This window comes from Anabrus simplex, chromosome 4 (genome assembly GCF_040414725.1).
Source record: "Anabrus simplex isolate iqAnaSimp1 chromosome 4, ASM4041472v1, whole genome shotgun sequence".
Taxonomy (NCBI): Eukaryota; Metazoa; Arthropoda; class Insecta; order Orthoptera; family Tettigoniidae; genus Anabrus; species Anabrus simplex.
Window position 1 is genome coordinate 217002139 of NC_090268.1, and position 24246 is coordinate 217026384.

Here is a 24246-nt window from a genome sequence, read left to right on the forward strand (position 1 = left end):
CAACGTAAAGCCACTAAGAAAAAAGAAATGTATTAAAATAACGAGGTACTATCCGCTCAGAAATTAAAATCCAGCTACAGCCAAGAAGATTGCCAGCCTAGCAATGTCTAGCTTAGCTTAGCATAGTATAGTATAGCGTGCTGTATGTCATCATGGTTAAATGCACTGGGAACGATATATTTCATAACACTGCGTAGCTTAGCTTTCGGTGTGTGGTGGCCTTTACTTCTCTTTCATAATATAGTGGGTTTTTACCATTCCTTACCACCTTCAAAGGTATATACTGTACCAGAAAAAATTGTTGAGCTCTTGAGCATGGGAAAGGTCTCAGGTAGTGTGCGATACGTAGGAGCCGGTACAGAGAAGGAATTTCGCAGGGCGAAATAAATGGTATAATTTTCCTGATAGATTTATTCAAGATCTGAATGAAAATTACCCTGCTTTTATCTCGCATTTAAAGACTTGAAACTACATTCTTTCATTGACCGGATCACTCCACAATTAAAATTCAGAACTCTTTAAATGGAGATAAATTTGAACATAAATATATCCTTTCACGAATTCCGTACGTCGAATATGCTTGAACATGTTCAAAATAAACTCACACTTTTTTCATGAATCACTCACATGAAATCCTAAATTTCAAATTCATTCATAAGTCGAATATGGTTTTCAAAAGTTCACAATTATACATCGATTCTCATAAATCACTCATGTGAAATCCTAGTCTTTTTAAATTGAAATTCAGATTGAATATGGTTTCAGAAAACCCTAAAGCTAATCTAAATTCACTTGTTTTCATGAGTAGGCACCTTCAGTTCATCTTAATTGATTCCTACAGTTTATATAAATTGTAGAATGGAAATTCACACGAAAATTAAACTTTCATGAATTTGGCACGTATTTTTGACTAACGTAGCACTCAAAAATTATGATGGGAAGAAGTGCCCTTGCAAAGAGTCAGTGAATGTCTAGTGCAATATTTTTAAGTTGTGCATTTGCTTTACCAGATAAAATTGTTAAGTGCACTCATATCACCTGAGTTCTGCATGCTGGAACTGATGAAATGCGGCTCCGTAGGTCGGCGACTGGAACTCCCACGATGCGATCAGCATGAGGTCGAACCAAGCACCAACAACGTCGTACCACGAGTTATCCCCTCGATGTACCACCTATCTCCTCCAACGTCGTAATCTGTCCCACGTTGAATTAGACATTGGAGTAAATACGAGGCTTTAACACTTGCTCAAGATTTCCGGTGTCGTCTGATATAATTGACATACGAGGAAGTTCAATTGACACTGTAGTATGAAAACTTAGCAGATTTCAACTGGTTATACTCGGCGAGTAGTTGGCCTTTTATACCTGTGGCTGACCGGCTCGCACCTCGAAGCGACGAAAATGTGGTTTCATTTCCACCTCGATATCTCTGAAACTATTGGGTGGATTTATTTCAAATTTTGGCTACTTTCCTTTCTACATGCAGACTTCGCGCTAGCGTAGTTCATATTTCTGTAACTTAAGCCGTTCGGTAGATATTAAAAAATGTTTCCAGATCATTCCAGATGGGTGGGTCTACAGCACGTGGCGATTACGTCACTCTGCCGGTTCCTTGCCCTGTCTCTCTCAATCCTATAGCATGCAGCTGGGTCGAGAACATTCGCTCGGCAGGCTGTTTCCAATATTATTAAAGCTTAGCAATTCTTTAACAAATAATGAATTATAAGTATGATGTGCCAGGCCATAGGCATTCCTGGTACAATACCTGTTTTCACATTCCTCAACAATTGCTTTAAACCCATCCCAGACTGTTTACATTTGTATTTAGTTTCCCACGGGTCATAATTACTTTTTAAAAACTTCCTCATCGCTGTCTTAGCTATATGGTACCGCCTAATAATCCTACATTTACGACCTTCCTTCCTATCACATTTATTTTAAACTTCGACAAAGCAGCTCCGTGGTAACTAATACCATCCATTACTTCAGATTCTTTACAGAGCTAATCTGATTTTAACAGCACCACGTCCAGAATATTGTTCCATCTAGGTGGTTCCATCACATTCCAAATCAGCTGTCCTCATATTAATTTTACATTTGTTGGTCATGCTTCCTGTCGTTCGCAATTGACATTTGGTAATTTGAGATCACCCCCTACGCACGTTCCTTTCCCACATACCTGATTATCATAAGAAATAATTCTGATTCAGCGTCAGCGCTAACCCTTTCCCAGTCTGTACAATCCAAAGACATCTAGTCGCCTATTATCTTCAGAGATGAGCCTTACATCTGGAATTTCATGTTTGCCACCTTTAACTATTTCGTAGCTTACAAATTCTTCTTCAACGAGAAGGAATACTCGTCCTGCCATTCCTATCTCTAGGATAAACACTCCATTTATGTTTATGATGGGCAAAATATGACACACATGCCTTAAAATATTACTCTGGTTTGGAAAAATCAAACCTGTCGCCTGTATTTAACGTTTTTATAACTCCTTTTTCTGTAAATCCTGAGCAGTCCAATAACATTTCAAAGATAAGCGATAACGCTTCAATGGAATACACTTTTTATAGATTAGATATTACAATATTCTGGGTGGCCTCCCGCATTTTATAAGAACTTGAAGAAAAAAGAATTTGTCTACGCACTAGCTTGTAAATTTGCTGGGCTCTACATAACATTGCAAACAGGGGTGAACCTGAATAAGGGAAAACTAACTCATATTTGATCAGTATTATGTTGGAATCAGAGCTATGCATTCATTCTGGTTAATTTTTCCAGACATCACCAAGTTGGTGAAATCAAATAAATATAATAAAGGACAGTTTTATTTCTATTATGTATTAAAGGCTGATTTTTGTAAATCCAAAATCTTTGTATATCTCATAAAAAGTGCCATCCATGCCATTCACTCCCCTCCTCCATTGGGGCTCGCTTTCAGCCAACATCACAGAGGCTTAGCCACTCCAAGGTCAGAAGGCATAAATATCAATATACAATCATTTCTTGTCCTAGTAAACTACAGAAACAAATACATATCAGGACCTAGAGTTAAAACTCACCCTTCATTCAGTGCATAACTGACTAACTGGTAGAGATTTACCATTGGTTGTTAAGGGGTGAACTTACCTTACATGTTATGGGTAAAAAGGTATACAGCAAAACTTTGTAAAAATTCTTAATTTTATTATACAGTGAATTTAACGTTACACGGAAATTGAAAAATAAAATAAAAATGTACTATAAAACAGCAAATTCTGCAATAGGAAATTCAGGTAACAATGATTGGTCTTAAATATTAAACAAGGATTTTGAATATCAACAACGAATGAGGAAATTCAATGATTTCTGAACTCTCAATATTTTAATATTGAGCGAGGTGACTTTGGTGTGCACCAATTGCATAACGTAAGGGCCTGCAATGCAGGCAAGCCGAGCCCTTAGAAGCCCGCAGACTAATGAGGTCACACTATCTTTTGGCAGGAAAAGATCTTGGGTGGGAACCAGGGCATAGCAATTTGAATGTCACACCAGATACCTGGCACCTGCTTTGTGAGTCCGAGTGCTGCTATTACGACAAGTCGAAAGATAACCTGACCTCAAAATATATGGACTGGAGCGAATGTACAAGCCATTATTCTGAAAACTCTCTACTCTCATTTTTCCTTTGCTGCAACACATACAATGTTTTATTTTTTCATTCTGTTGAAGCACAAAATACTAAATTTGTAATGCAATAACATAACTGTAAAAGAACCCATTAATAATAGAATGACAGGTTTTGTTCACAAACATCCTTGGATTCTTCTTCTTTTTTTTTGCTAGTGTCTTTATGTTGCACCGACAGAGATAGGTCTTATGGTGATGATGGGATAGGAAAGGCCTAGGAGTTGGAACGAAGCGGCCGTAGCCTTAATTAAGGTAGAGCCCCAGCATTTTATATGAAAATGGGAAACCACGGAAAACCATCCTCAGGGCTGCCGACAGTGCGATTCGAACCCACTACCTCCTGGATGCAGGCACACAGCACTTTTGAACATGCACAAATATATATGATATTTTTACATAGCGTAAACTTGTTTATGGTTATGAAAGTATGACATAAGGAGCAAGAATGACAAATAATATGAATATAAGTCCATTTTAGACATTCTAATAGATTTGAAATCTTTTTCTGTATTTAATACAGCTTTGATTCTGCTCAATAACGATACGTATAATCTAATCTATGTTCCAGATGCATGGTACTTAGTGTCGAAGTAACCTCCAGTGGGATTAAGTAAGAGCCAAAGAAAAATTGTGTGAAATGTTACCACAAAATTTGAATTTATTGGTGCAAAGAGGGAGGAATTTTCTTTTCTTTTGCAACGTGTACTTCCACTGTCTCCTTTATGTTTAATGATTTGTTTTCAACATATAAAACTGTATGATCCGAGTTCTCCAAAGGCTGAAATGTCGATTGTAACTAGCTGCATTTCTGTGTTCTTTGTACCTGATGAAGAAATAGCGTTTTGTTCACGTTATTTTAGAAATCGTTTTCATGTATTCATTTTCTACTTCACAATAAAACAGATGGTAATCACATATCTTTCTCATGCTGCAGTTTGGTACAAGAAGCAAGGTTTAAAAACAGACTTCAAAATGAATACCACACTACAAAGACACATTAGCAAATGCAAACTAAACAAAAAAGATCATTTCTCCAATGAAGAGTATATGTGTCGTATAGTTCCAAAAGTCCGACTCGTTGGCTGAATGGTCAATGTACTGGCCTTCAGTTCAGAGGGTCCCGGGTTCGATTCCTGGCCGGGTCGGGGATTTTAACTTTCATTGGTTAATTCCAATGGCTCGGGGGCTGGGTGTTTGTGCTGTCCCCAACATCCCTGCAACTCACACTCCACACATAACACTATCCTCCATCACAATAACACACAATTACCTACATATGGCAGATGTCGCCCACCCTCATCGGAGGGCCTGCCTTACAAGGGCTGCACCCGGCTAGAAATAGCCACACGAAATTATTATTATAGTTCCAAAAGGGGCCTTCTCCAAAATTTATTATTTTTGAATTAGTGATAGTGGCGCCATCCTCTTGAAAGCTTAAATATAAATCAGCAAAATGCAAAAATGCACCCATTCCAACATAACTGCATAATAAAAATCTGAGTTTGTTCCAAAATGGAACTTTTCTTTGGTTAATGCAGTAGCTGTAATTGAAGTGTGTTCCACAACAGATCTTCTCCTTTCTAATTTTAGTTTATTGCACAATAATGAGCGTTATTTCAATATTATTTGCCCCTGTGTTGGGAGAAGTACCTACAGTAGCGTTGTCGTTGGTAAAAGTGGACAAAGTGCCAATTTAATAATGACAGTTTATTTAGCATTTTTGAACTGCAAGCAGTATTCTTTGAAAGTACCTACATATTTATTGACATGGATATAAACAGTAATGAATTGGTCCAGCAACCAGGAAGGGGAAGAAAAAGATATATTTTTTTTTTTGCTAGCTGCTTTACGTTGCACCGACACAGATAGGTCTTACGGCGACGATGGGACAGACAAGAGCTAGGAGTGGGAAGGAAGCGGCCGTGGCCTTAATTAAGGAACAGCCCCAGAATTTGACTGGTGTGAAAATGGGAAACCACGGAAAGCCATCTTCAGGGCTGCCGACAGTGGGGTTCGAACCTATCACCCGAATACTGGATACTGGCTGCACTTAAGTGACTGCAGCTATCGAGCTCGGTGGAAGAAAAAAAACCAGAGATCCAAGTAACTAGGAAAAACACAGGAAAAGTTGTACAGGGAAGAGCTCTGGTATTATTCATGTGTACGAGTCAAATATACGTAAGCTAGAAAGCACCAGGCTCTTGGCATTTTAAGATCCAATCATCAAAAAAGGGTCATCATCAAAAGGAATAGGTATGGTAATGCCATACTGAAAGGAGAAACATTCTGCAGAGCTGATTGTGGTTTATTCAAATGAGTTTTTAAGAAAGGAAAAGTGGCTACAAGCATCGTCCCAGAAACGCTTTCAGTGGAACACTTGTCAAAGTAGAGAAGTTGAAGGATATTGCAGACCTTCCAAGATAACATTACGGAGACAATTGGATGAGTTAAGAGAGACTCATTTTACTCTTATTTAATGAAATGTCAAGTGATACTGAGGAATGGAGAACATTTTGAGGTACCTCCTGATGACTATGTTTTCTCTGAAGACGTTCAAAAAGACGACACTGATTTGCGAATATAAGATATTCTCACACTTTTCTTCATCTTATTTTCAATATTTTGTCCAGACATGTTTCTGTTGTTCCCAATTATTACTGCAAATAATTTTACAAAGTAGTAAATATTTCTCTCAGTTAAATTTCCTTGAAACAACTTTTCTTGTGTATAAAAATACTTCAATATCAAATACACTTTTCAATAATAATTACCTATATGTTATTATTATTCCATTTGTGACCTTATTTACAGCTGATTGTCGTAAACTTCTCTACAACACAGGAGTGTTTCAAAAGAGACCTTATCCATTTTTAAAATCAATATTTTATAAAAAGTGCTGGAAATCAATTATTTTAATTATATCATTGACATTTTGACAGGAAAAACTTTCCAAATATGTCCAATTTTCTAAGCTTAAATTATATTCAATTATATTACAGTTTTTCTCAAATATCCAGAAAGTCCATAGTATGGAGAAGATCCCTTTTGGAACTATACGATTTACATATGAACTCAAATGCCAAGAACCAAACTGCAATGCCACATATGCTGGTCAAACAAAATGCTATTGTCATATCAGGTACAAAGAACTCAATCATGAAGTTAGATACAATCAACATTTAGCTTTTGGAGAACATGGAAACAAGTTCAATCACATTAACACTGATCTTTAAATTTTACACATAAAAATTACAGGCAACTCATTAAACATAAAGGAGGCAATCAAAATACACACTCTGTAAAAAAAAAAACAACCTCAACACACACCTCATACTAAATTTCAGCAAAACAACATTTCACACTACTTTTGCTTTAGTTCTTAATTAATCCCAGTGGGGATTTCCGAAACAAAGTACGACTGGAATGAGAGTTAGGTTCTACTTATCTGTACTGGCAGCAACCTGCCAGTCAGGACCACATTGTAGGCTGTTATTACCTTATCAAACACAAAGTTATACAAAGTACTCTTTAATTGATTACTGTTCAATTTGATTTCGAAACCTGTTCTCATACAATCATTTTCTATTACACAACAAAACAGACTGCATCTATATATCACACGTGTCTCTCTCTCACTCTGCTGAACAGTGTCCCACCCCCCTGCACACCTCAGCCTTTCCTCTACCTCCCTGACCAACAGGTTCGTGTTTGGCAAGCTACAGTCGAGGCAAGCAAGGCCAATGAACTCAGTCCAGGCAGTGATACTGGAGATAACAGACTAGACCAGAGCTGTATTAACACATTCACGCCCGTATCCGAGTTATTGCCTATAGCGCGTGACCATGCTGTGGACCGTATCCGAGTTAGCCCGGATAAGCGCAACCTTGAACTCGAGCCGTTCCTACGCAGCTGGGATCTATTTTGGTTACAAATATGTGCGAGAGAGATGAAAGTGATATCCTTATGAATGTTTCTACTCACCGAAAACCACATGGCCACGGCGATTTTCCCTCCCAGTGCACTTTTATTGTTTTGTTTCTGAAGGCAGCCTAGCGCTCGCACAACTAGCTGCGTAGTTGGTTTGTGATTGCACAAGCGTGTGTATAGTCGCGTTCTGTAGTATAACCATGGCGAGTAGGGACAATATAAATGATGCAAGTCATGCGAATTTACAAAGCACAGTTTTTCAGCTGCTTGAAAATTATCTTGGCCAGGGGTATACAGTCTATATGGACAATTATTACAAATAGCGTTTGACTCGCGAAACAATTACGGGAACAGAACACTGCCGTATGTGGAACAATACGGTCGAATAGGGGTGTACCAAAAGATCTAAAGGAACACCAGGCAATTCTCAAACGGGCTAAAAAGTGAACCCGACATACAAGTACAGTCACCTCTCTCCGAAATCTCAGCTCCATCCACGTCATCAGCTCCAAGTCAACGTCCTGCAATTTTGCCGCCAAAAATGGCACCGGCCACGGATTCATCATTTAGGTTAGATGCGAAGAGAAAAAGAGTATATTCTCTTAAAGTTTCCACCATCAAACATAGATAAGTTCCCCTGAAGAAGGTGCAAAGTGTGCTTCAAAAATAAAATTATTAGTGAAACATGCTATTTTTTGGAATGTTTAGTGTTCCCATTCACCCAGGAAAGTGTGACATTACCTACCACACCCTACAGAGATACTAGAGGACTTCATTAAGGTATGTGGAAAATTTTGTTTCCATATCTTGTTCCGTTTAGAACTTATTGTGAAAAGAATTCGTTGTTGTTTGCTCTGCCACTAACAGCTGGAATAGCTGGGCCAGCCCTTTAAATAGCCGTTCAGATGATGGGCGTGAATGTGTTAAGTACAGGAAACAATTTCAAATCTAACACGTCTATAACAGACTTAATTTTTATTTTTGCTAGTGGCTTTACGTCGCACCAACACAGATAGGTCTTATGGTGACGATGGGATAGAAAAGGCCTAGGAGTTGGAAGGAAGCGTCCGTGGCCTTAATTAAGGTACAGCATTTGCCTGGTGTGAAAATGGGAAACAATGGAAAACCATCTTCAGGGGTGCCAACAGTGGGATTCGAACCCACTATCTCCCAGGTGCAAGCTCACAGCCGCGCGCTCCTAACCACACGGCCAACTCGCCCGGTAGACTTAAATTCATATAGTTTGTCATATTTTCTCAAACCATCCACAAGACTACACCATGTGAATAATAATGTACATACACATTCTTAAAAACGATTTCACAGAATCTGAGGACATTCTTGTAGAATGAAATGTGTCATTCTGTTATTAATATGTTCTTCTACAGGTATGTTATAGGGTTACATATTTTGTATTTCATGCTTCGACAGACTGAAAAACTTAATGGTTATATTAACTGTATGAACACTGAAAAGAATGGCTTCCTCCTTAACAAACTGCAACACAATATGCAGAATAAACTAAAATTCAGTAATCATATTTAAAAAAAATACTGCTACAAATTTTTCCAAGAAGTATTTTTTCAGAACACAATAGTACAAATATTATGATTAGCCAATTTTAAAAATTTGACACGCTTCAATCACAGATAATTTACGCATCACAAACGGGTAACATCACCACAAACGAGCATCGTGAACCAGCAGAAGTCGAACACAAGGAAAGAAAGCTTTCTTAGCTGCTGCCATGAGAGGAGTTGAATCAGTGTTGTCGAGGATGTTCACATCTGCTCCATTATCAAGGAGCAGCTTGAGACAAGCCAGGTGACCTTCCCGAGCAGCACAATGAAGGGCTGTATCACCCTTTAGTGTGGTCTGGTTAACCTGGGCACCATGAGTGAGGAGCACCTTTATGCACCCTGATCTGCCCGAAAGTGCCCCACGATGCAAAGCAGTTCGCCCTGACTTGTCGACAGCATTCACTTCAGCACCATGCTTTAACAACAACTTCACACAGGTGTCCATTCCACTTTCTGCGGCAACATGTAGTGGTGTAGATCCGTCATGTGCCTTAGTATTAACATTCCCTCCTTTTCCTAGCACATCTTTCAAATACCTCTCACCTTTACTAGCTGCATAGTGTATAACAGTGCGACCGAGGGCATCCAAAGAGTGAATGTCAATCTTTTGCCAAATTCTCTCAAAATACTCCCAGCTCTTACTCATAGCCATTTGTAGAGGAGAAATTGCATCACAGTTTAATGCAAAGACATCAGCTCCATGATCCAATAATAACTGAAAACAACTGATAACGTCCGCCTGAACACTCATGTGCAAAGCCGTCCATTGTCGACTATCAACAAGGTTGATTTTGGAGCCATTTTTGATTAGTAATCTGGCACATTCTGTATGGCCATGAGTGACAGCAAAATGAAGAGGTGTTAACCTACTATACTGATAATCATTCACAAGAGCATCATTCTTTAACAGCAGAGCCATACACTGAAAGTGACCTTGTTGAGCACAAACATGCAGAGGAGTATACCCCTCCCTATCCTTGTAATTCACATTAGACCCATGTTCTAGTAATACTTGTACAGTTTTCACATTTCCCTTGTAACAAGCTGCATGCAATGGACTTCTCCCAGTGTCAGCTGTCACCACATTTATGCTTCCACCCCAACTCAACAGCACTTCAAGAGCTTCTGCACTGAACAAAGATGCAATATGCATCATTGTGATGCCACAGGGACCTCTCTTATTAAGATCATCTTTTGATACCAACATGAAAAAGCATTTAACACTATCCATGAGAGACAGGTCTAATGGAGAAAACCTGTTTCTTGAGTGGGTGAAGATATTGGCTCCTCTAGAAATCAGCAACTTGATGCATTTCTCTTGGTGGCTTGACACAGCTAAATGCAGCGGAGTAATGTGCTGCTCATCAAATACATCCACATCTTCTCCTTTGTCCAGAAGAAACTTTACACATTCTACCCTACCTTCACGAGCAGCAATGTGCAATGGAGTGACATCATCTCCCCCTTTTATGTTCACCTGCGCTCCATTCTTCACAAGAAGTTCCATAATATGAACACAACCTTTCTGAGCACTTACATGTAATGGTGTCATTCCTTTCTTATTTACAATTGATTTATCTGCTCTTGCATTCAAGAGAGCTTGCACACAGTCTATATCACCTTTCTCCACTGCAATATGAAGGGCAGTATCTCCAGCACCATCTTGTATATCAACATTACCCCTTCTCTTGAGAAGTTCCTTCATTTTCACATGATTACCTGTCCTTACAGCAGTATGCAGCGCAGGAGTTACGCAGCAAGGCTTCTTACAAGACTCGTAAGATAACTTAGCTTTTGCATCTGGTTCTGCCACTAGACGGTCCATCAGGCTGACTTCAGCTCCAAAATTCAATAATGTTTCCATGCACTGATGCTCATTCTGTCCTATTGCAATAGTCAAAGCAGAGTTTCCAGATGAGTCCCTGTAGCTAACGTCTGCTCCATACTCGAGTAACAACTCCATACAAGCTACCTGGCCAGTAGCAGCTGCCAGTTGAAGAGGGGTTATCTCTTTCGGTCCAAATTCATTCTGAATTTCAACTAACTTATTTGGATCAACACCTTTTTTCAAAATCACTTCCAAACAGTCAGCGAATCCATTTACAATAATACCTTCCACAAAGCTTACTCCTACAACATTGTCTTCAATAAATGCATATTCAAGGACTCTTTTGAGAGCCTTCGCATTTCTGCAAATAAGCAATGCTGCTAGATGCTCCTGTTGTAATCTATTGACATCCATCTCAACCTAGAAAAGATGAAAGAATAACAAAATGTGCATATATATGGCCAATCACATGATAATTTAAACAAGTCACCCAGAAAATACTTTAAATGTATTTGCAAACACTGTTATAATTTTTTCAACTAAATCAAAAACATAACAAAAATAGGGTATATATTAACGTCAGTTGCACAAATGGTACCCCAGTATGCATGGTGAGGCATAGGAAAGAAAGATTGCAGTGCTAAGGGGTCTAACGTCTTTGTTTTCGTCTCTGGTGACAGTTATTCATCGTAGGTTTATACCTCTGCTTTAATACAATAAATTTCTTCATCTGTTAACACTGCCCATTAATCTGAAGACAGAGTTTATACACACCGATGAGCTATTATACACTCCTGCACCACTGGTCGCAGACTAACAGCAGCAAAGTCTAGGGAAATTTCATCCCATGAGTAGGTTGCCATTAACACCACAACACAAACGGCTGTGTTTGGAGTGGTGCTGTGACTGGGAAACATGGACTGCTGGTGAATGGTGTTGCACTGTGTTCAGCGATGAATCAATTTTTTTTTGCACTACCCTTGATGATCATTGTTTGTGAGTATGTTGGACACCTGAGAAGAGGTCCCATTCTTCCAGTGTTTTGGAGAGGCAACAGCAGTGTTACACCTGGTGTCCTGGTGTGGGGACCCATCGAGTATGACTTCAGGTGATGGCTGGTAGTGACTGAGGGAACTCTGATGGCACAACGATAGGTCATGGACATCCTACGTCCTCATGTGTTACCCCTCATTTGACAGTACTGTGGTGCCATTTTTCAACAGGACAATACTTGTCTACACATAGCACTTGTCACTACAAACTGTCTGCGTAATGCTGAGGTACTCCTTTGGCCAGCAAGATCCCTAGATCTGTGCCTGACAGAACATGTGTGAGACCAGCTCGGATGTCACCTCCGTCCCAGTGCCAGTATCCAGGATATCAAGGACAGTTGTGGGCCAGCTTGCCTCAGGAGAGGATACAATGGCATTATGGCACCCTTCCCAAACAAATCAGTGCATGCATCCAGGCCAGAGGGTGTGCAACGCCATACTGATACTTGTACTGCCAAGGTCTTTGTAAATTTGACTCGATTTTGTAATCACTGAAATAACTAACACATACCCTCTCAACACTTGAAGCTTGATTCCATTCCCTCCTACCCTTCTGGATGCTTCAATTTTATTGTCAGGCAGTGTATAACACTTAGGACACAGTTATGCTTTACCAGACTGGAAAAATTTTAAAGTTATAAAAATAGGGATAACAATGTGCAGCAGTTTCTGGGGTCAGGGAAAACCCCATAGATATTCAGGTTTTAAATATATAAACTACTTATCAAGTAATTGGCAGGGAAGATTAGGCGTGAATGTTAAAAACTGCAAATCAATTAATCAGAGAAGCTAAGATAATGTACAATAACAAGGAGGCTGAAGTAATAATTCTATATAGAAAGAGGGGAAAATCGAAAGGAATACATAACGGATAAATAGTGTGGGAAGAGGGAGAGATCAAAAGAAAAAGACAAGGAAAATTTCCACATCTTCACACAGATTGGTTCTCTCCTCATCAATCCTGGTTCTTCTACATCCGTCTCTTCTCAGCCTCCCGACGAGCTCCTTTCCTCTTCTCAGCTTCATTAGCAGGGCAGACCCCAACGCTCGCTCGACAGATCTTGAGCCATGATGTGGGAAGTCTGGGATAATAAGAAAGTTGGATGAACACAGGAAAAGGGAAGGGACAAAAAGATGAAGATGAATACATGTGGTAAAAGACTAGGAACACAGGGTAAGCAGACAAGGAGAAAAGGATCCCAAGTAATGGAAAAGAAAAATAACTGCAATTCAAATATGTATAGAAAGACGGAAACATTGAAAGTGCCCAAAATAGGATAAACTCATTGAAAGGTCAGTGTGGAAAGACAAACGTACAAGGAAGATCTCCACATCGTGCAATGAACCATGAATTATAAAAATACAATTAAGTGAGAAACCAAGTCTTTGTCATTAAAAATAATCAGCAAAGATTAATGAATAACCATTAGCACTTAGCTGAGAATTATATGCACTAAAAGTCCAACAATATGCACTGAAGAGTCTGCAAGCTTTGCTGTATAGGATACATGAAAAAGCAAAGCACTAGCAACATAAAATAATTTATCAACTGTAAAGACACACATTTATTACACACAACCACATTCTTACCCTTCATTACTATTCAACTAAAACTGATTTTGTAATATTTTGGGATTTTATAATTTTCTCCAATTTTTCTGGTTCCTTATTCCCCTTGTCTGTAAAAATATACCTACAGTGTGTGCAGAAGATATCCTTTCAACATTAGAAGAAGGAAAGTTAAAACTGGGCTATAAGCAAATGTGTGTGTCCATACCACCATCTAAACCTGAAAGGACTTCGCTAGTTTAACTTAGCTTCTTACATCCATTATTCTTTGGAAGGATTTGTTAAGAAGGAAGCCATATTTTCCAGTGTCGACTTAGTTAATGTAACTTTACAGCTTTTCAGTCCATCAAAAACACTAAAAACACATAACACTAAAACATTCCTGTTTAAAAAAAAACACATGCACTCTCTCTCTCTCTCTCTACACTAATAAACAAAGAATGACAAGTGTTGTTCTATATAAACGTCCTCAGATTCTATCAATCACTTTAAATCATGCACATCCCATATAAAATCCCTAATTCTGTCATTCACAGCAATATTGAGAAAATGAAAAGGTTTCAACAGGTGAAATTGGTATTAGTTATATATCTTGTTATGTCTTCTTTACAAGAAAAATACAATAAAACTCTCATGACCATGACTTTTGCACACTTTTAAAGAAAAATATGTTTCTATCAGCAAAGTCGTCATCACATATTCGCCATGATGATGTAGGTACACAGCTATATCTATCAGCATGATGTCAAATGCGTTGCCTTCCACAGATATCTTTGAGAGATTTACACTGGTAGCACTTATGGGTTACAAGAACAATGCAATGATGACCATCATACCTGAACTGTTCAGTGAAAAATACTCTTTTCCAGTGAAATGAATGAATATATTTTTTTTCATTCTGGGGTTTATCTGTATCGATAAGCACTCAACAGAGCAGCACAATTGATGGCCATGGTCGTTAACGTGTCAAGTCTACATGCCTGACGCAGTGGTTAGCCGGTTTGAGTCCCGTTCACTGAAAATATTTCTACCATCAGAATGTTGGCCAGCAGGGTTGGGGAGGTGGTGTTATAGAATTTCTAATCACTAGAATTTCTAATCGCTGGAATGAAATTGAACCCATCAAAACAGTAGCACTGAACATCAGCAGATATAATACCGGATGCAACATAAAAATACAGGACCACCATTTTGAAGTAGTACACCAGTTCAAATAGTTAGGAAGCGTAATGGCTAGTAATAATAGAGCTGAGATAGAAATAACAGACAGAGTAACTAAAGGCTCTAACTTTTACAGTATCATTAGACACCTACTATGGGATGAGACCCACAAAAAACAAAAATGACCCTGTAAAAGTCATATTTCATTCCCATCCTTACATATTCTCTGGAAACCTGCACAGTAACATCAAAGATTTGTAGTAGGATTCAAGTCTCTGAAATGATATTTCTTAGAACTGCCCTCCAAAAGACACAACTTGATCACATGAAAAATGATGAGATCCGATCTAACCTAGGGCTAAATGAATCGATGGAGGAAAGAGGTCAAGTAGAACTAAATAGTTTGGGCATGTTAAATAGCACTACTATGTTAAACTAGCATGTTAAACGAATGAATAGCACAAGGTTACCATGTGCTTATTTGGAAAAGAGAATAAGAGATAGAAACCACCTGGAAGACCAAGAACAAGATGGATGGACGAACTGAGGGAAGACGTGGAGAGAAGAGGATGGAATTCGGAATCCGTCATGGACAAAAAAATCTTTTTAAATCGGCAACTTTGGAAGACGCTCGTTTTCAAACACCCTACCCGGCTTACTGGAAGGGCAAACTGATGATGATGAATCACTAGAATGTGTGCTTGGGTTAAATTACAAACCTCTGCACAATGCTCATACGGAGTGAGGGCATAAGACTCTGTTGATGCGATTTGTTTTGGACAGTTGTATATAGCTTTCTCAAGAGTACGCGCAGATCCATAGACATCGAAGTACAACTCCACTCAATATGGTTTGTAAGGAAGTACTACAATACCAGTTTTATTCCATTCGAACGCAGGTAAAACCTGGAATGTTTAAGTTTTATTCATAAGAAGATTATATTAATAGCCCATTTAGAATTTCCAATTACTTCATAGATAGTAATTTCGACTGTCGAAGACAGGCTAGTTTGTACAATATTGCTTACGTTGCATAAACTTGTCAATGATTGTGACTTAGCGAAGTTATGAACAAGCGAGACAAATATGATTGTACTGGTCCTCCGCAGTCACCTTCATAACTTGGGGGAAGTTTCTGTACTTAACTGAAGGGCTTATTTCCAAAGTGAAGCAATTCTATAATTTTTTCGGATTTCAAGTTGATTATTCACAGTGTTCTCCCCAGTAATTTTCGTCAGCCAGTTGGCAGGAATGATTTCCAACAAAGGAGTAGCGTTACAAAAATGTTACAAAGTTTGGGCTGGGAAGACTTGGGAGAAAGGAGACGAGCTGCTCGATTAAGTGGTATATTCCGAGCTGTCAGTGGAGAGATGGCGTGGGAGGACATCAGTAGACGAATAAGTTTGAGTGGTGTCTTTAAAAGTAGGAAAGATCACAATATGAAGATAAAGTTGGAATTTAAGAGGACAAATTGGGGCAAATATTCGTCTATAGGAAGGGGAGTTACGACCTGTCTGGCCATGCTTGCCATGCTACGGTAACCGAGTAGACCGTACAGCCAGGGACTCGACGCCGAGTGTTGGGCGGCGGAAAATAACCTGACTCCCCACAAGAGCCAACGGCTTCGGGCGGATGAGCTCTTGTGGGAGGGTAATGGGCCCTCAGCAGAGGAAATGCTGCTGAAATACCATTGAGCTGCAGCGTCTGTACCCCAGAGGGGCGGCTGCAAAAGGCATCTGTTCTCCAGGTTAGAGGCGGCCTAATTATATGCTGGCAGCAGCTATAAAATGCCCTCAACGACAGACGAAGCGACCCGTCGGTTGAGGAATCATTTGTCGCATCTATGGCTACGTCTCTTCTAAATTCGGAACATACTAGGGCGTCCCCTCAAAGCGACGTGCGCCACTTATGCCCGAGTGACGTGATAAATGAGCAAGGGTTACCTACTCATGGACGGGGTAGGCTAAAGAAGCTAGTTCAACCCAAACAACTACTGAGATTTGCTACTCTCAATATTGGTACGTTGACAGGCCGACATCGTGAACTAGCAGAAATGCTTAAAAACAGACGTGTCAACATTGCCTGCATCCAGGAAACCAAGTGGAAAGGTTCAAAGGCAAAAGAAATTGGAGATGGCTACAAACTCATCTATCATGGTACCAGTACACGAAATGGTGTAGCAATAGTTGTCGACCAGAACTACCGCAACAATGTCACCAGTGTCAACAGGGTGTCAGATAGGCTTATGTCTATCAAGATTGACTCAACTTCCATCACTGCCCACATTGTATCTTGCTATGCACCTCAAACTGGATGCACTGAGGATGAGAAGGATGAATTTTGGAACAGTCTGGATGCCCTCCTTCGAGCAATTCTCCAGGATGAGTCCATTATTCTTGCAGGAGATTTAAATGGACATGTCGGGTCTCACAAAGAAGGATATATGCAATGCCATGGAGGACATGGGTTTGGTGTGCGAAACGATGACAGATGTCGGATACTCGATTGCGCAGAGGCTCATGATCTGATTGTTATCAACACATATTTTAAAAAGAGGCCAACACATCTGGCTACTTATACAAGCGGTGGTCATGCTACTCAGATTGATTATTGGCTAATCCGTCAACAAGATTTTAAGCTGGTAACGGACACTAAAGTAATTCCGTATGACAGCATTGCCCCTCAACACCGATTGCTTGTCCTCGATATTCGTAGCAATGTTACACAACCCAAACCTAAACCTAAGACTGGGCCTGACCGAATTGTGGTGGCAGATGAATGCCCAACGAAACGAGTTGATGACAGCCTTAACAAACTTCTCCGTGAAGTCCGATCAATCGGTTCAAGACATGTGGAAAGATGCTGCGGAACAGATACATCGGGCGGCGATAAAAACGTTGGGAAGAACCATACCCGGACGAAAATATATTGATAAACAAACCTGGTGGTGGACAGACGAAGTCAAGCAAGCAATCAAGGAGAAAATGATAGCCTACAAGACTTGGTGGAACTCACGTCTTGATACTGATCTTCAGCAATATCGTGATCTGAAATCTGCAGCAAAGGACCATTATTACCAGTCACTATACGACCAGCTCGACACACCATCAGGAGAAAACAATATATATCGTCTTGCTACGTCCCGTCACCGTTCAACTCAGGACATTGGACACGTCATGCACATCAAGGGAGCCGACGCCAAACTGCTATGAGATCAACAATCCATTCTCCAGCGTTGGGCAGATTACTTTAATAACATCAGCAACAAAGAATTTACGCATCCACCAATTTCTAGTCCTGATCCTATCGTAGGCCCTGTTCCCTCAATTACATCCGAGGAAGTAATGCTTGCCATTAGCAAAATGAAAAATGGAAAAGCAACTGGTCCAGATGACTTACCAGCGGAAATCTGGAAAATGCTCGGAAAGCCTGCTTCAGAGTTCCTTGTCTCACTCTTCAACCAAATCATCGCCGAGAAACAGCTTCCACACTCATGGACAACTAGCACAACAGTTCCAATCTGGAAGGGAAAAGTAGATGTGACTGATTGCTCGACCTATCGCCCTATATGACTCCTCTGTCATACTTTCAAGATCTTTGAACGTGTACTTGACAGCAGACTCAGATGTATTGTCTCTGTAACACCAAACCAGTGTGGATTTGTTAAGGGATGCAGTACCATCGATGCTATCTATGCCACACGCCTCTTGATGGAAAAGCACAGAGAGAGACAGAAGAGTGTACACATGGCATTTCTAGAAAAGGCTTTTGACCGTATCCCACACAAACTTATTTGGCGAGCTCTTTGCTGTCATGGCGTCCCTAAAGAGTATGTAAGCTGGGTGCAACTTCTGTATCGCAATTCCACTAGTGTCGTCCGGAGTCCTGTTGGAATCTCTCCGCCTTTTGATATCACTGTGGGTGTTCATCAAGGTTCTGCCCTTTCACCATTGCTATTCATCCTCTGCATGGATACGGCAAAGCTGACGTGCAGACTTCACATCCCTGGACCCTTCTTTATGCCGATGATGTGGTACTTGCACAAGAAACACGTCCTGAACTCCAGCATCAGGTTCAAACGTGGAAGGACAGACTGGCTGAAAATGGACTGCACCTCAATATCCAGAAGACAGAATACCTGGAATGTGGCCCCCAAACCAGAGGTACCATAAGTATCAGTGAAGAAGACCTGCAGAAGACCATGCAATTTAAGTACTTGGGATCCGTCGTCACCTCAAACTGTGACACCACTCCTGATACTCGGATGAGGGTAAATGCAGCTTGGCTCAAGTGGAGACAGGTCACTGGAGTCCTCTGTGATAAAAAGATGCCTCAATATCTAAAGGCAAAAGTTTATAAGAGTGTGGTACGGCCAGCAGCGATCTATGGGACTGAATGTCGCCCCATGATGAAACAACAGGAGCAAACGTTGACAACCATGGATATGAAGATGCTTCGATGGTCCATGGGGCTGACCTGATTTGACCACATAAGGAACACGGACGTCCGGCAAAGGTTTGGTGTCGCCCCCATCATAGACAAAGTGAGGGAAGCCCGTCTCCGCTGGTACGGCCACGTCATGAGAAAACAGGACAACTCAGTTGTCAAAACAGCGCTCCACATCAACCCAGAGGGAACAAGACCACGAGGAAGACCGGCAAAGAGATGGACTGACAACATCAGGGCAGACATGCACAGTGTTGGCTTAACACCAGAAGATGTCAACGACAGACAGAAATGGAGGAGATGTAGCAAAGCAGCAGACCCTGCAAGTCGGGATTAATGCTAAGAAAGAGAGAGAGGAAGGGGAGTTAGGGATTGGAATAACTTACCAAGGGAGATGTTCAATAATTTTCCAATTTCTTTGCGATCATTTAAGAAAAGGCTAGGAAAATAACAGATAGGAAATCTGCCACCTGGGCAACTGCCCTAAATGCAGATCAGTAGTGATTGATTGATAAGTATCCAGGCAGCGAATACTACGTAAAAACATGAATGTGATAAAATTTCAATTTATTCCCTTCAAGCAAAGCAAAGCAAAGTCACCTCCGTACAGACCATGAAGGCCCTTGGAGGAGTGGAAGATAAAGGCTTCCACCATATTGGATAGGTTAACATTAACTGCAAAATTGAACTCTTTTAGTGTTATCACGAACAAGACATGAGATTACTTTGAACTTTTCGTTTGTAATCATGTAATACTGCGGCTTTCTGTGGAGATTGGTGGTGGTGGTGATTATTGCTTTACGAGGAAGTACGACTGGCCAACCATCCTCTATTAACATTAATCAGAGTGAAAAAATGGAAGGGGTCTGACACTTCGAAAAAATGAAGATATCAGCCAAAGGAAGACAAGGGCGACGCAGGGCGTGAAAATGAAAGAGTCCCTAGGCCTCGTGACGTACCGGTAATACCGCCGCTGGAACGAACAAGTGTTGACCAAGGGAGGTTGGATAAAGCAGGTGAAAGTGAGAAGCCTGGCACAAGTACGTAGAAGCAATACTAGGACTCAGCTAAGGGCCCCTTATTCGCCAACCCGTCCTCCCAAATTAAACCCCTTGGGGCCCCTCTTAGTAACCTTTTATGACAGGCAGGGGATACCGTGGATATTATTCAACCACCCCCATCCACTGGGGGAAATGTCAATGAGTTTGTGAGGTCATGGCGACTCCACGCTAATCCAAACACCGCTCGCGAATGACAGTCAAGCTAAACATTTAAAATCCGTCATAATTCATGCTATTATGCTGACAATAATGAAAATAATTTAAATTAACAATTTTACAATATTTGCATTTTAATTTGGAAGACCCAATGACTCAAATATGTATTAACTTTATATAACTTGCACATATGCCTTTTCTGGCAGGATGTAGTGTTTACAGTGCGCTATGTCTTCTGGTATGGGCTATATCAAATTTGTTACTTTCATTGACCTGGCTCAGTCTTATCCTTGGCTTTGACAATATGAAAGTGACTGAGGTATGAGTGATGCTAGTAATACCATTCCTTATGCAGCCAGTCCCTGTTATGAATGGTGTAAAAATATTGCTCATAGGGTCGGTTGGTGCATGCATTTCAGTGGGCTTGGTAGACTGATATGTAATAGCAACGGCTGGCTCGGTGAGGAAAGCAACGGGAAACTACCTCACTCATCATTTCCCTAGTAAGCCTCTTCAGTGACGCCTAGGCTATTTATGACAGCTGTTGGCGGAACTGCAGAGGATCAAACCAGCCTTCGGGCTGACTACCCAACATACATACACAACTTGCACATGTCTAGGTTATGTTAACCGGGCGGTCTGTAAAAATAGCAGGGCGGTGCGCCCATTAAAAAGGTTCTAGGGAGAACACTGATGCAAATGCATTCCACAATAGTAGTTCTTCATCATGTGGAAACGTATTTATTTCCAAGGTGACTCAACTCGTTTCCAAAGTGCCGCAACTCCATATGACCAATAGCCCGGTGCACACATATCACGTTAGCGCTTACTGGTTGTGGCGGGACTCTGCTCTTTCGCTTGCGGTTTTGCTGTGTGCAAACACACCCTGCTAGAAAGAGGTAGGATGAAATGGTTGTCTCTGTAAGTGGGACAAGGACCACAGGGCAATATAATAATGAAAGAAGACGGTGAAGGATGTTGAGAGCCCCTTGATAAACTGGGTGTATGTGAAGGACATCCTGCCATGGCATGCCGCCTTCTACCTCAACTGCTGAATATTGAAATCCCTCATAGAAAAAAATTACATAAGAACGATTTCTTTAAATTTTATTTTGTGAGTTGAACATGTGAAGTGTATAGAGCAACAAGTCCTTTCAAAATATGAGAAATAACTCGAGATAATCACTTTATGTTCGTTGCCATTTTTTTCTTTTTTTTTTTCTTACAAGTTGCTTTACGTCGCACCGACACAGAGAGGTCTTATGGCAATGATGATGGGACAGGAAAGGCCTAGGAATGGGAAGGAAGCGGCCGTGGCCTTAATTAACGCACAGCCCCAGCATTTGTCTGGTGTGAAAATGGGAAACCACGGAAAACCATCTTCAGGGCTGCCGACAGTGGGGTTCGAACCCACTACCTCCCGGATGCAAGCTCACAGCTGCGCACTCCTAACCGCATGGCCAACTCACCCGGTCCAGTAATATATTAAGTTTTGCTAAATTAAATGTATGTTTCTTGTATTGTAGGCATTTTTATTTTCTATTCATATGGTATGCATTTCAAAATTCTTCAACTGAGAATAAATACAGCATTTGTGAAATATTTGGTTAAATATATCATGAAGCACCATAATTGAAAGTTTGAGCACCTAGAAAGCAACCTTGTCTAAACTGTTTTGCATAATTTTCATTTCAAGCCCATCTTTTGAATGAAATGAAATTCAAGCCCATCTTTAGTTCCATTAAGTGACATAAATCCAAGAAACCCCACCATTTTGATGGTATACTTTGCACTAGAATTTTAGCCACCATGACAAGCAGATTTTGTTTGAAGTGATGTGACTACATACAGAAAATGAAGTCTCTATATTACTAAGAAATCCATTTATTAAAAAAATGGCATTTGCCGAAGAATTGTGCTTCTTGGAGATCCATCACTTTGGAAATAAGCCCTGTCCTAACTACAAAAATCTTCCTCAAAGTTATTAAGGTGACAATGGAGATCTACCACAATCATAATTTATCTCATCTGTTCATAACATCACCAATTCACAATATCATTTATATAGAATGTTTTTATAGAAAAAAACATGTCTTTCTTTGTTTATTAGTGTGTGGCTTTTTTTTGTAGTCTTACATGTACTAGAATTAGAGTTTTGAACAGACTGAAAAGTTATAAAGTTACATTCTTTGGAATGATGTTTGTCATTTTCTGCTTCAAATAACATACCTGCCAACTTTTAAAAGAGCTATCGGTAAAACTCACGCGCAACAAAAAAATCTAACAATCTTCGACATACCCCGGCTTAATAATACCAATATAATGGTCCGTTATTGGACATTATTGCTCTAGAAATTCGGTTATACTTAAGAAGTCCATCAGCTCAACGAATTCTTGATATTTGTGCCCAACTGGAATTTCTTGCAGCATCTTGATTTGCAGCCGAAGTGTCATCTACCTGAAGAACTGTGGTATTATAAATATACTCATTCAGGACAAATATTTCATGTTCCTTATGGAAATCAACATCTATGTCATACCCCGGCTTGACAAAAATACTACTTCAGGGCTACAAAATACAATAATTCATGCTTTAAGCATGATACCTCAATGAAATCCTATATACTTATATCATAGGCCAATGATTTGTAGATGAACATAACAATCAAGAAGAAATCCATGTTACACAGCAGCAGGCGAGGTGAACATTGGTTTGGAGCATACATAACCGGACTTCCTTGATAAATTAAGCAGATATGCGATAATTGAAAAAGGCTTTACACAATAAAACTTGTTTAACATAACACAGGCAAGAAATAATATAATACACACTGCAAATCACATGCTAGTTCAATCACTACTGACTGATCTGCATTTCGGGCACACATCCAGGTGGCAGATTCCCTATCTGTTGTTTTCCTAGCCTTTTCTTAAACGATTGCAAAGAAATTGATAATTTATTGAACATCTCCCCTGGTAAGTTATTCCAATCCCTAACTCCCCATCCTATAAACAAATATTGCCTCAATTTGTCCTCTTCAATTCCAACTTTATATTCATATTGTGATCTTTCCTACTTTTAAAAACCCCGCTCAAACTTATTCGCCTAATAATGTCATTCCGCGCCATCCCTCCACTCACAGTTCGGAATATACTACTTATAATACCAATATAATGGTCCGTTATTGGACATATACTACTTAGTCAAGCAGCTCGTCTCCTTTCTCCCACGTCATCCCAGCCCAAACTTAGCAACATTTTTATAACATACTCTTTTGTCGGAAATCACCCACAAGAAATCGAGGTGCTTTCTATTGGGTTTTTTCCTGTTCTTGTGTCAAGTAATGCTGGTGAGGGTCCTATCCACTGGAACCATACTCTAGTTGGGGTCTTGCCAGAGACATATATGCTCTCTTCTCTACATCCTTACTACAACCCCTAAATACCCTCATAACCATGTGCCGAGATCTGTACCCTTCATTTACAATCCCATTTATTGTTAGGCCCCGTATATGTATCCCATCTACAATTTTCAATACAATATAAATATCACCAGAGTGCAAACATATCCCTTGCCATTGTTTGAGAAAATGAAAGGGCATCTAAAAATCCATCCCTGGTCAAATAGCTCTTCAGGGTGGGTTTCTGCAGTATCCCCATAAACATCACAAGCCCCAAGAACACAAATTTTCTCCCGTCCATGGCTCCCACCTCCCAACAAATGACCTCGGTTTCAAGGGCGCGCCAAGTATACATTCTGCCGTATACCTATTTGTCCCTATAACAATTAGGTCA

The 24246-nt window shown here is 40.1% G+C and overlaps 1 protein-coding gene across 2 annotated transcripts in view; it reads right to left on the reverse strand.

The window, feature by feature from the left end:
• Positions 1–3178: 3178 nt before the first annotated feature.
• The window catches only part of LOC136871782 (ankyrin-1), a 48372-nt gene continuing 27304 nt past the window's right edge, over positions 3179–24246 (reverse strand). For both annotated transcript variants that reach the window (XM_067145361.2, XM_067145362.2), the window contains exon 3: positions 3179–11427. In XM_067145361.2, coding sequence (XP_067001462.1) covers positions 9277–11427 — 2151 coding nt within the window. In that variant the 3' untranslated portion in view covers positions 3179–9276. The remainder of the gene's footprint in view (positions 11428–24246) is intronic.